Consider the following 13295-nt stretch of genomic DNA (forward strand, 5'->3'; position numbering starts at 1 on the left):
GTCTGTGCGGCACCTTCAGCATTCAATGTTTGTAAAATGGCTTTCGCATGATTAAATCATAGGCTTTATTGCGGGACAACCAATGTAATTGGCTGGGTCATTGTTACCAAATTGTGTTTCACTGGTGGAGCTGTATAGGCTACCGAAGTGGACACAAGTAACGTCTTGCTGGTTCCACATCTAACTGCTGATTGGCGCTTTTCAATTACAGTGTTCACCGTAATAAGTATTTTTGGTAGTTCTGCTTTAAAACAGTCTGCATTTCGTCATTTTTACATGCACAGGGTGAAGGTGTAATATCATAACAAGGACCGCAATAATTTTTGCGGGCTGCACTAATCAGAACAGGAGAAGAGTAGCTCTCCTCTGTAAAGTTCTAAACAATTCTCTTTTGAGACGGTGGTGAAATCCAAAGCTGTGTTATGTGAATTGGCTATGTATGTCATAGCTCATTTCTGAAGATGAATATTGACATATTACTAGCACAACACATTTCTATCTTCTATATGACAAGTTCATCATTGAGTGATCAGGATTTCAGATAAAAAGTAGGGGGTGGGAAACATAAAGACAGCTCACACACTACATCATACACACACACACACACACACACAGGGCCGCTCAGACCAATCCAGCTCAGCTCCTGAGCTTCATCCGTATCAGATATTCATTTAGAATGTAAAATGAATTTGTTCATGCAACAGTTGTTTGTGCATTGAATCAAACCGAATCGCATCGATTTGTTACGCTAATGAAATCGAATCTCACTGAATCATTTCAAACTGAAAGTATCGTTCCTGTATTGTATCAGAGCCCAGTCAAAAATTTGGACACACCTACTCATTCCAGGGTTGTTCTTTATTTTGACTATTTTCTAAATTGTAGAATAATAGTGAAGACATCAAAACTATGACATTACACATATGGAGTCATGTAGTAACCAAAAAAGTGTTAAACAAATCAAAATATATTTCATATTTGAGATTCTTTAAAGTAGCCATCCTTTGCCTTGACAGCTTTGCACACACTTGGTATTCTCTCAACCAGCTTCATGAGGTAGTCACCTGGAATGCATTTCATTATCAGGTGTGCCTTGTTAAAAGTTCATTTGTGGAATTTCTTTTCTTAGTGCGTTTGAGCCAATCAGTTATGTTGTAACAACGTAGGGGTGGTATACAGAAGAGTGCCCTATTTGGTAAAAGACCAAGTCCATATTATGGCAAGAACATTCAAATATAAGCAAATAGAAACGACAGTCCAACATTACTTTAAGACATGAAGGTCAGTCAATGCGGAAAAACCATCAAGCGCTATAATGAAACCGGCTCTCACGAGGACCGCCACTGGGAAGGAAGACCCAGAGTTACCTCTGCTGCAGAGGATACGTTCATTAGAGTTACCAGCCTCAGAAATTGCAGCCTAAATAAATGCTTCATAGAATTCAAGTAACAGACACATCTCAACATCAACTGTTCAGAGGAGACTGTGTGAATCAGGCATTCATGGTCAAATTGCTGCAAAGAAACCACTACTAAAGGACACCAATAATAAGAAAATACTTGCTTGGGCCAAGAAACACGAGCAATGGACATTAGACTGTTGGAAATCTGTCCTTTGGTTTGATGAGTCCAAATTTGAGATTTTTGACACTTGACCAGCATGGCTACCACAGCATTCTGCAGCATTACGCCATCCCATCTGGGTTGCGCTTAGTGGGACTATCATTTGTTTTTCAACAGGACAATGACCCAACACACCTCCCGGCTGAGTAAGAGCTATTTGACCAAGAAAGAGAGTGATGGTGCTGCATCAGATGACCTGGCCTCCACAATCACCCGACCTCAACCCAATTGAGATGGTTTGGGATGAGTTGGACCGCAGAATGAAGGAAAAGCAGCCAGCAAGTGCTCAGCGTATGTGGGAATTCCTTCAAGACTGTTGGAAAAGCATTCCAGGTGAAGCTGGTTGAGAGAATGCCAAGTGTGTGCAAAGCTGTTATCAAGGTGGCTTGGTGGCTACTTTTAAGCAAATAAAAATATATTTTATACTTCACTCTTTTTTGGGTTACAACATGATTCCATATGTGTCATTTTGATATTTTCGATATCTTCACTATTCTCCCCTACCAAACAAAAAGTCTAATTGCTCATTTTGTCATTTTTTGCTACATTAAATACATGCTTAATCAGGTGGACAAGTATCCTGTCTTGTCCACAACATGGGGGGGTCATGTTACTGTGAAACCAAAATAAAAGCCATTTTTCTCAGTTCCACGCTATGAGCAGTTACTGCCTTTTTGCTTAGTAGGGCAGTATTATTCTTCAATGTAGTAAATAGTACAAATAAAGAAAAACCCTTGAATGAGTAGCTGTGTCCAAACGTTTGACTGGTACTGTAGATGTGTATCGAATCGTGCTTGTAAGGATAGATGCACATCCTGTGTGTGTGAGTGGAAAGATATCATTATGTTATTGCGTCCCTATGTGGGAGTTCTATTTCTGTGGTATGTCTATGGGTATGGGGTGTAATGCTATATGATTGCCCTGCTTGTACCTTGTTGTACTCTCCATGCCTCTTGCAGCTATTCTGGCCAGTTGAAAGGCAGGAAGGCGCACATGGTTCCTGAGAATGAGTTCCACCACAAGGAGCAGCCGGTGAGGAGCGCCACCCCTGTCAGCCAGCAAAACGGCCCTGGCACCACGGCCAAGCCTGCCAGCAAGACGGAGGAGGGCGTCGGTGAGGACGCCGGTGAGTGGGGAGATCCAACAACTTTCCACTAAGATCTGGCCTTCTGTCATAAGATGATCTGATAGACTTGTGGTTACCTGTCACACACAGTATGACAGGTGTTCTAGTTTTAATTAGTCTCGGCACAGTTGTTTTATTGAAAGGGCCATTGTGTTCATTCTGTTGCTGCTTCATGTTTTGATAGATCGAGCCAAGGATAAATCTCAGGGTGCAGCGAAGCCAGTGAACAAAGCCAACAGCACAGCGGCCAAAGTGACCACCAGCAACGGGAATGGGGCTCCTAACAGGTAGTCATGGAGGCCAGCCAACAGCAGCCCACAGCACTGGGGCTGGGAAACAATTAGATTTACTTATTTATGGTTCTCAACTATAGCTCATTAATACGTAAAAAAGACTGAATAAAACAGGAAAGAGCTCGATCAGTTGTTTGAATAAGTCAGTCAGTGAATCACCAGATTGGAATCTAACACTGCACTTTGAACTGGTGGCTATTAAGACTAGACATCTGAAGTTTGAATGATTATATACATGAATTTAAGATTGACTCTGTATGATTTCTATGAGCATGTTGAATCAGTCTTGCTTATCCGTGCATCCGTAGCAATGTTGTCCATGTTGAACTCTGAACCATGTCCTTTCTGTTTCTCTCGCAGCACCAAAACCATCAAAGAGAGGGATGACAAAGAAAAGAGCGGGAAGGAGAAAAAAGAGAAAAAGGAGAAGACTCCAGGCAGCACTCTAGAGACCAAGGGGGAGAGCCGGCGGGAAAAGCAGAGAGACGAGAGAGGAGCAGCCGGCAAGGAGGAGCGGGCACCACGCGAGGGTAAGGAGAAGACGCCCAAGGCAGACCGGGACAAGCAGAAGGCGGAAGAGAAGAGCAGCAAAGAGGACAACAAGGCCAAGGCTGGCAACGGAGAGCCCAAGGAGCCATCCAGGGAGCGTGACACTGGAGCCAAGGAGACTAAGAGCAAAGAGAAGGGAGACAGGAGTGCCATGTCCGGATCCCTCAAGTCTCCAGTTCCCCGATTGGAGTCTGCTGAATCTGAGAGGGGTAAGCAGCCTAACCTTCAACATGGGCTCTGCTCATATACTGTTTCTGATTTTCTCATCCTTGTCAATGGGTAATTGGAGCTATTAGTTTGAATGTGCCTGTTGAAATGAGAACTAACTGAATTTAATCCTCTTGTTTATTCCAGATCACAAAAGGCGAAAACTGGAGACCCACACTTCACCATCCCATTCCTCCTCTGTTAAGGTTAGTATGGCCTGAGGAAGGCTGTGCGCGTGTTTCTTCCCTTTCTGCCGGAGCGTTCCCAACTGTTGCGTGTTCCATCGTCCCTCAAGATCACCGAGGAGAGTTCTCAAACATGGGAGCCCCGTCTGGAATCCCCTTCCTAAACCATGACCGTTTGGAAATAATTCCATGGACTTTTCCTTAATAGTTTCCTGAGTGGGGAAAACCATCAAGGACTTAGCCAAGAGAAAAATGTATATATTGAAATATTAATTTATTTTCATGTGAATGAAAGCAGTAAAGTGCGAGAGGAGTTTTTATGCATTTCTATAGTCCTCACCCTTTTTTCTCTTTTTGAGAGCACTATTTTTCCTCAAGTAAAATGCCTTCCAAGTCAGGAGCTTGCTCCTTTTTCGCTGGCCAGCTGAAAAGAAGACCCCACCTCTAAGATCGTATTTTTCAGTTCTAAATAGCACCCAAGATGAAGAGTTTTTATCCTGTTTTCCGGAAGCTGAAAATATTTCTTGTTTGAAGTGGCGTGAAGTGTTTTTCTTTTCCTCTGAATCTACGGGAATCCAGCGGGGGCTGGGCTGAGTCCACAGTGGCACAGTGTCTTCAGAGGAAGTCTATCTGCTACAGGAGGAGATGCAGAGAGCCGTCCTGCTCCTGGTGCTGCCGCCACGTCATCTGTCCCCACCGTTAGCTCTGATCTGTTCAATCAGCCTTCATGCAGCCTCAGTCTGTACCTTCGCTTCCACTCAAGATGTGTATGCAGTCAGTTGTTCCTTTGGCCTCCCCCCCACAACCCTTCCCCACCTACAACCATCAATCCCCCTCAACACCCCTACCACCCTGTCACACGCGCAGTGGGAATCCCAAGCACCACCAGCACCCAGGCCCACAGAGAGCAGGAGAGACGAGCGGGAGCTTCAGTTTTACACCAGCCAAAAGTACAGAAGGAAAATAAAGCCTGCCTTCTACTACAGAGAGCGCGAGAGGGAGAGAAAGTGTTGGCGAAGCCTTCTGGATCTGCTGGAGCGTTGCCTAAACCGCTGGAAGCTTGTGATAGGTCTTAATGTTTACTACCACCAGAGAGATAGGCTCCTCCCTGGTTCTTATCCATTCTCAACTGTAAGTGACAACAACAGTGTTAAAACGTAGGAGAGCAGAGCACATACGAAATGTAATTAATTTAGTCAGACACATACATACACAGTTCAGTTGTTTTGTTAGTTTACTCCACATGCACTACAAACAAAGTAAAATACCAGCTTTTCTTCAAGCCTCAGAGAGGCTTCATTTAATTCCAGACAATTTTTTATAGAAAGTAATCAGACACTATTTTCATCTCACTTGTCAGTGTTTTTCTAATTTAATGTAAAGTCTATGAGATGACCCTTGTTAAGGCTATTATGAACTCTCCTCTCTGTTAATAACCTTGTGAAAGCCTTAGTCCTTGAAGGTCAAAGGGAAAGAAGTGTGACGTCGGTCTGTCCAGCCCCCCCCACCCCCCTCCACACACTTGTCCTGCTGTCTGACTACTCCCCAGCTCATCTGTCTCCATTCATTCCTACAGGACAATAGCAACGAACCCAAGGACTCTGCATCCAAGGTTTGGACTCCTCCTAAACACTTCTCTATTATCATTCACCTTGACTGTTATCTTCTTCACTCTCCTTTTCCAAGTGCCATGAGGAGGGGGTCAGTTAGAAGGACTTTAGTAGTTCACACGTATTGAATGGGAAAATTGACCATTTTGCAGACTACCCGAATAAATCTGACTTATACTATTCAGCAATGACTTTTTATTTAACTTGAGGTGTCACCTTCGGTCAAGTTTTTCTGTTTAAGTCCACTCTGTGCCAGGCAGCCAGACCCACACACTACGTTTTAATGAGCTCGGAGTCATGGGAAAGATTAAAGTCCTTGTCCAGTACAGCAGACTGTTGTGAAAAAGTGCTGATTGTGCCACTGGGGGGAAGAGAAGGCGAAAGGGCAGAATTTTAAGCAGGCGGCATTTCTTCCTCTTGTCTGTGATCACTTTCTAAGGCCGTCCCTGATGCCTACCCGGCTGGAGACTCATTAGCTATGCATGTGATGTGCTGTGAAAAGACTGAGAAGAAGAGGGGTAATCCTCTATTGAGCCCACACTACAGACCTCTGTCTCGCAGTCAGACACACTCGTTCACCCACCCGCATCTATTCCATATTGATTTCTGATATTCGTTTAAAGCAAAACACTTGAAGTCTTTATTAAGCTCTAGGTTTTTTAGGCTCGTTTTAAGACTAGCCTGCCATTCCTTTTCACCACTAAAACCCCTATAAGCCCTAGTCCTTATTCATTGGGTTCCTCTCAAATCACTAGCCAATGCCATAGTTCAGTTATTCCTCTGTCTAGATGCTCTCCCTGCAGACTGAGCTAGAGATGCTGTAGATGGCTACGCCAGGTGAATAATTCATACAGCAGGTACCCAGGTTAGCTTGTTAAACTTTTATTGAGTTAGACAGCAGCACAGGTAGCATTGCTCTGCTGTCTGTGTCCTGTACTAGTCTGTGATATTTTGATCTACGCTGCCGCCCCGTAGCCTAGTGTCTATGCTCTCTGGACTGAGCTACAGTCACTGGTGACTCAGTTGTTGTCGAGGAGGGAATTGTTTGGGGTCTGAATACTGAGGATGGTGCACTCTGACCACGTGGTTAGGGATAGTGTTGAACTTTGATACTACAATATTGAAAATGTTCCTGATGTTCTATTTTACGCGATAACTTCTGCAGTGGTAAGATGCACTGTGGATCGGTGACTTACACTCAGAAAGGGACTGCTTTTGGACACATGACACGATCACTTGTTAGATCCATCAGGATCCCATGGTGTGCTTGCTTTGGCCCCAGCATTCTCTGCTCTTGAATCTCTTTATTTGTTTTTAGTCCTGTTTTATTTAGCCGCTCTATATTTCTGTGTTTCTATGTTTAATGTTTTATCTTTGACTGTATCCTAGTGATTTTCCTCCAGGAACTAACTGTCAGAGCCACTTAGCGGGTTCATTCATATGATCAGCAGCATGTAGTACAGTTTACAGGGTGTGCCCGGGAATATGGGGTTATATTGTCAGGTTAATGGCTTGGTAATAGAGGCACACTGAGAAAACGGGCTGATTTCAGCACACACATTTCAAGGTATCCTCCTGTAAGTGGACAGAATGCCACTTACAAATAATCATCTATTTTGGTCTGTCTGTTGAATGCTAATTCCTTACAGCACCACATCAACTACAATTCGGTTGCGCGGTCCAAGAGCAGAGAGAGGGAGACGGACAAGAAAGAGTCTGAGAATGCCCGGGGCCGTTCCAAAGAGAAGAAGACTGAAGACAAAGACAGAAAGGACAGGAAGAGAGTGAGTATTTTACAGGCCATGTTGCATTGAAAGATGTTAAAGCCCCACATTGGGATCCATGTGGAACTGAGTGTTATAAACTGATTTTCTTCAGGTCCCATATCTATCTTGATTTGATAGCTATAGAACCAAATACTTCAGAGGAATTCTGACATTAGTTTTGCATAGATTGTCAAGACTGGTGACATTGATCCATTGTCCTTAATTTAGGATCATATGACCACTGACCGTGAGATGAGCCTAGAATCCAAACGCAGAAAAGATGAAAATGGAACCAGTAAGCTATCTCCATGTACATTTATAATAAGCAAACCTCTCTGCCTAAGAATATAGATTAAAACATACTTTTCAACATGGATATGATCAATATTATTGGTTGGTTATTCTTTTGCTTCTTTCCCAGATTCCTCCAACAAACACAGCAAGAGTGCCAGTCCCTCCTCAGACTCCCCGGTCTCGGCTGACAAAGAGAAGACCAAGAGATCAAAGTCCTCTAGCAAGGAGAAGGGAGAGTCTGCTAAACCTGAGAGAAACTCCTCCGGTGGCAAGAAGGTAGGTAGTACTGGCCCGGTCCTGGACCCGGTGAGACTCAGAACACAGTGAGACTCAGTCAGTTCCCTCCCTGGGAGGGGCCATAGTCTCTCATCATAGTTTTGACCCCTTATGGGTTGTTGTTGCGCAGTAAAAGCGGTGTAGCTGTAATGGTCTTGGCCCAGCCATGACATGACTGGTGTCTTTCTGTACAGCTTGTCTGGCCCTTTTTAAATAAGTAAAGGGACTGGCATGCTGCTGCAGATAAATATTTGAATCAGCATATATCAGACCTGTCAACCTGCATGCATTTTATGTACTATGCACGCAATTTGAGGTCAAAGTACGCTGGTATGAAAAACGAACCTAAAATACAAAAAATGAAACGTTTAATTGGCACATTGTGGTTTTTAACTCCACCATCTGAATTTGGAGCTGAGCCAATCAGAGGACTTGGGCAAGAAGGAAAAATCTTTAGCTCTCCGCTTCGGCCCGCCCCCGTAGTCATAGTACTATATTCCTCCCTCGAGCTGGATGGCAGTGCTCCACTTTGGCCATTGATACCACTGATGTGAGAGAAAAAACACTTTCTTGCCTGCACATACTGTGATCTCCGCAACGGAGAGATCTGAAGAGATCTGAAACGAGCTCATAGGCCTAGTTCAGTTGTATTGCATTCCACACAGCCTACAATAAGCTACACTACTACATTGCATCCAGTAATTGAACTAAGAAGGCGGTTTACATTTTCATTAGACTAGTATCCACAAAGACACCCATTAGAATAATCATTACCCCTAAATTTAGCCTAGAAAAATGTCAGGGTCATAGAGACATCTAATTTAGGCTCAAACAAGACTTCTCTGTTGACTACATTGTTTGATATCAGTTAAGACTAGGTTTCAGGAAATGGCAGAGGTTTTCAAAACTTCAAAATGCTTCAACTTCCGGAGAGGGAAGTTGTCTGACCCCCTCCGGACCTCCCCCCTACCCAACTTTAGGCCTACATCAGCACCACCTTGTTAGAAAATTCTAGGTAGAGCCCTAATTGTACACTTAAACATATAATACATCTTCTTAGGGATAGCCCCCTTTTTTTCAATTTTCACCTAAAATTACATACCCAAATCTAACTGCCTGTAGCTCAGGCCCTGAAGCAAGGATATGCATATTATTGGTACCATTTGAAAGGAAACACTTTGAAGTTTGTGGAAATGTGAATTGAATGTAGGAGAATATAACACAATAGATCTGGTAGAAGAAAATACAAAGAAACAAACATCTGTTTTTTTCTACCACCATCTTTAAAATGCAACAGAAAGGTCCCAATTATTGCCATCACTCTGGTTGTAATTCCGATGGTGTCCACAAGATGGCAGCCGTGTATGTGCAAAGTTTCAGACGGATAACTTGAAGTATGTGCGAACTACATGACATTTCGTGTGAAGTCACCCAGGTACATTTGGGCAAATTGTGAAGGAGACATTTGCATTCATATGACATTTTTCTGCAACAGTATCGTCAAATCTGTATACTTTGATTTAGCTTTTCCAGTATTAGTAGCCATATTATACATTTGCAAAACAACTCGTTTTAATAATTTTTGTCCAAAATGATACGGCATGCTGTCGTGCAAGGTTCGTAGCTACATTTTACGACAGATACCGGGATTCCGGTTACTCCCGTAAAGCCCAGCTTGCTGGCTATCTAGCTAGCGTTGTTTGACCCCCATTGGTGCTTATTTGACAAAGTTAGTAGTTCAAATGAAGACCGCCCGCGTCATCGGCGTGCCATGAAGGCGTCGCTCTCTGACCAAATATGGTGTCCTATAGGATATACTACACCCCTAATAATATAGTGAAGTCTGATTACATTCTAGGATCTCTGAGGAATACATACGAATGTGATTTGATTGGTTGAAACAACGTTTAGGGTTAGATTTTCACAGATTCCTTTCTTTGCAAATTGAATGTGTGGAAATACAAAATCGATCGTGCATGCTATATGGACCTTTTTAGAATATGAAAAATGATTTTATTTAACAAAATGACACTTCATGTTATCTCTGGGCCCCTTTGGATGATAAATCAGAGCAAGATTTCAGAATCTAAGTACACATTTCACCTTCAGAAGTGAATTTATCAAACCTATTGCGGTGAATGTGTTTTGTTAGGAGCTCTCCTCAAATAATAGCATTGCATTGTTTTTGCAGTAATAGCTACTGTAAATTGGACATTGCAGTTATATTAACAATAATTTAAGCTTTCAGCCGATATAACACTTATATGTACCAACATGTGTTGTTTCTCTAAAATCGTGACAAGGCGCTGCATGATTTACAACTGTCCCGTTGACGGGACACCTATCCCTAAGAAGGGAGGGGGAAGTTGTCTGACCCCCTCCGGACCTCCCCTCTATCCAACTTTAGGCCTACATCAGCACCACCTTGTCAGAAAATTCTAGGGAGAACCCTAATTGTACACTTAAACATATATTTTAAGTACCCATAAGTAGCCTACCGATCTTACTGAGGCAGCCATCACAATTAGACAAAACAATTATTTGAGCAGTGTGGGTGGCGCGTGCCGTCGCGGGGCCTTTGGGTACTCATAAACATTCTTCAAGGTTGGCAGCTCTGGTTTAGGAACTATCACCTATATGTTCATACCCCTTGAATTTTTTCACGTTTTGTTCTTACAGCCTGAATTTAAAATTGATTAAATTCAGATTGTGTCATTGGTCTACATACACAATACCCTATAATGTCAAAGTGGAATTATGTTTTTAGATTTTTTTCTTCAAATTAATGTCAAGCCTAAATAAGTTCAGGAGTACAAATGTTCTTAACAAGCCACATAAGTTGCATGGACTCACTCTGTGTGCAATAGTAGTTTTTAACATGATTTTGGAATGACTACCTCATCTCTGTACCCCACACACACGTAACTGTAAGGTCCCTCAGTCGAGCAGTGAATTTCAAACGCAGATTAAACCACAAAGACCAGGGAGGTTTTCCAATGCCTCACAAAGGGATACATTTTTTTTTTTATGAGACACATTTTAAGATACATTTTTTTAATATATGTAAGACATGGGATATCCCTTTGAACATGGTGGAGTTATTAATTACACTTTGGATGGTGTATCATTGCACCTAGTCACTACAAAGATACAGATGTCCTTCCTAACTCAGTTGCCGGAGAGGAAGGAAATCGCTCAGAAATTTCACCATGAGGCCAATGGTGACTTTAAAACAGTTAGTTTAATGGCTGTGATGGGAGAACTGAGGATAGATCAACAACATTGTAGTTACTCAACAATACTAATCTAAATAAGAGTGAAAAGGAAGGCTGTATGGAATAAAAGATATTCCAGAAAATGCATCATGTTTGCAGAAAGGCACTAAAACTGCAAAAAATGTGTATAAGATATCAAATTTTAATGGTCACATACACATATTTAGCAGATGTTATTGCGTGTGTCGTGAAATGCTTGATTAACTTTATCCTAGATACAAAGCATTATGTTGGGGGAAAACCAACACAATACCGAGTGCCACTCATCATATTTTCAAGCAAGGTGGTGGCTGCATCATGTTATGGGTATGCCGATCATTGGTAAGGCCCAATGTTCCCTCTAAGCTGCGCGCTCCCCTCGGACTGCCGCGCAGATGAAATATCAGGGCTCGCAGAAAAGCACGGTATTGAACTTCTCTCAACTTTCTAGAGTTTTCTCCTTAGCTTAACACTCTCAACGTTTCGCTCTGTGGGAATTGTGCTCGATTCAACGCAATATTAGCCATTTTCAATGTAACATACCGAAACACAATTAACTATGCAAGACTTAGTATACAAAACTAACTGTTCAAGATATTTTCTTGTAGGCAGCACGCATTGGAGTAGAATTCTATTGCATTGACATGCAGGACTCAGACCCTTAATCCACAGACCAGTGCACCATAACCAATCAGAGCTGCAGTAGGTCAATATGCAATAGCCATTGTCATGTATGAGCCTGTGCCATTCACTTTGAACAGGAGAGCATGAGTGGTCGTGAGTAGATTCTTTTGAGATCAAAGCTAGAGCTGCTCGTAGCCACCTGTGTACATTTGTTCATATTCTTTGCTAGTTAGGGAGTAATTAGCCCAGTTATAGTTAATTCCTAGTCAACAATGGGGGAGTAATTGCTTCTTAAAAGAGCACAAAATGTGTGTATTTCTAGCCGTCTTTGAAAATCAAGTCTGGTAAAGAGCTTTTTTGTGTCTTAAAGGGGCAGTGTTGTGTTTTGAGACTCTTGAATAAACACGCTAACTAGCCAATAGGCAGAGGGTAGCATAATTTGTCTGACTCTCTAATAATGGTATGGGAATAATGATATATTTTATTTTGTAAGGTGGTTTCTTGCATCAAACTCATTTTCAGTCACCTCCTTGTCTGAAGGACAAGTGGATAAGCAGGTTAATGTCAAGCCCTGTATGTTTTTTTCAAAAGTCTCATGGAATGTAGGCCTACATTGAACTGATAGCACAGCTATTTCCATGTTAAAATGTTATGGGATGCATTTTTTTCTGTTTTTGATGGCAGGCCACTCTGGTAGACCTACATTATTATCAAGTAGCCTACTTGGCCACTGTTAAAACTTAAAGCGGGTACAGTAAATGTGTGCCGGAAGTTGCACCGATTTTCCACAATGTTCAGGTTTGCGCTCAGCAGACCTAAAATTTGCTTAAAAATATTGAGGCAACATTGGTAAGTTTAAAATAAATAAAAATTGAATAAAAAGAAACACAGTAGAGCTGAGCACAGGCAAAATCCTAGAGGAAAACCTGTTTGTCTGTTTTAGTCTCCCAGACACTGGGACTAATTCAATTTTCAGCTGGACAATAACATAAAACACAAAGCCACAAATACAGTGGAATTGCTTACCAAGATGACATTGAATGTTCCTGAGTGACCAAGTTAGTTTTGAATTAAATCAACTTGAAAATCTATGGCAAGACTTGAAAATGTCTGTCTAGCAATTACCAACAACCAACTGAAAAAGCTTGAAGAATTTAAAAAAGAATCATGTGCAAATATTGTGTAACCCAGGCGTGCAGAGCTCTTAGAGACTTACCCAGAAAGACTTAAAGCTGTAATTGCTTCCAAAGGTGATTCTGATATGTATTGACTCAGGGGTGTGAATACTTATGTACGGTGCATTCAGAAAGTATTCAGACCCCTTCCCTTTTCCCACATTTTGTTACGTTACAGCCTTATTCTAAAAAGGATTAAATAGATAAAAAATCCTCATCAATCTACACACAATACCCCATTATGACAAAGCAAAAAATAAATGTTTGAAAATGTGCTAAATATAAAAAATGGATACCTTACGTTTTCAGACTCT

The 13295-nt window shown here is 42.0% G+C and overlaps 1 protein-coding gene across 2 annotated transcripts in view; it reads left to right on the top strand.

Moving 5' to 3' along the window:
- LOC129816544 (THO complex subunit 2-like) overlaps window positions 1-13295 on the top strand; it is an 81237-nt gene that overhangs the window by 63352 nt on the left and 4590 nt on the right. For both annotated transcript variants that reach the window (XM_055871135.1, XM_055871127.1), the window contains exons 29-36: window positions 2582-2748; window positions 2933-3035; window positions 3402-3799; window positions 3945-4003; window positions 5559-5594; window positions 7242-7376; window positions 7587-7653; window positions 7780-7928. In XM_055871135.1, the coding sequence (XP_055727110.1) occupies window positions 2582-2748; window positions 2933-3035; window positions 3402-3799; window positions 3945-4003; window positions 5559-5594; window positions 7242-7376; window positions 7587-7653; window positions 7780-7928 (1114 nt within the window). The remainder of the gene's footprint in view (window positions 1-2581; window positions 2749-2932; window positions 3036-3401; window positions 3800-3944; window positions 4004-5558; window positions 5595-7241; window positions 7377-7586; window positions 7654-7779; window positions 7929-13295) is intronic.

This window comes from Salvelinus fontinalis, chromosome 2 (assembly GCF_029448725.1).
Source record: "Salvelinus fontinalis isolate EN_2023a chromosome 2, ASM2944872v1, whole genome shotgun sequence".
Classification (NCBI taxonomy): Eukaryota; Metazoa; Chordata; class Actinopteri; order Salmoniformes; family Salmonidae; genus Salvelinus; species Salvelinus fontinalis.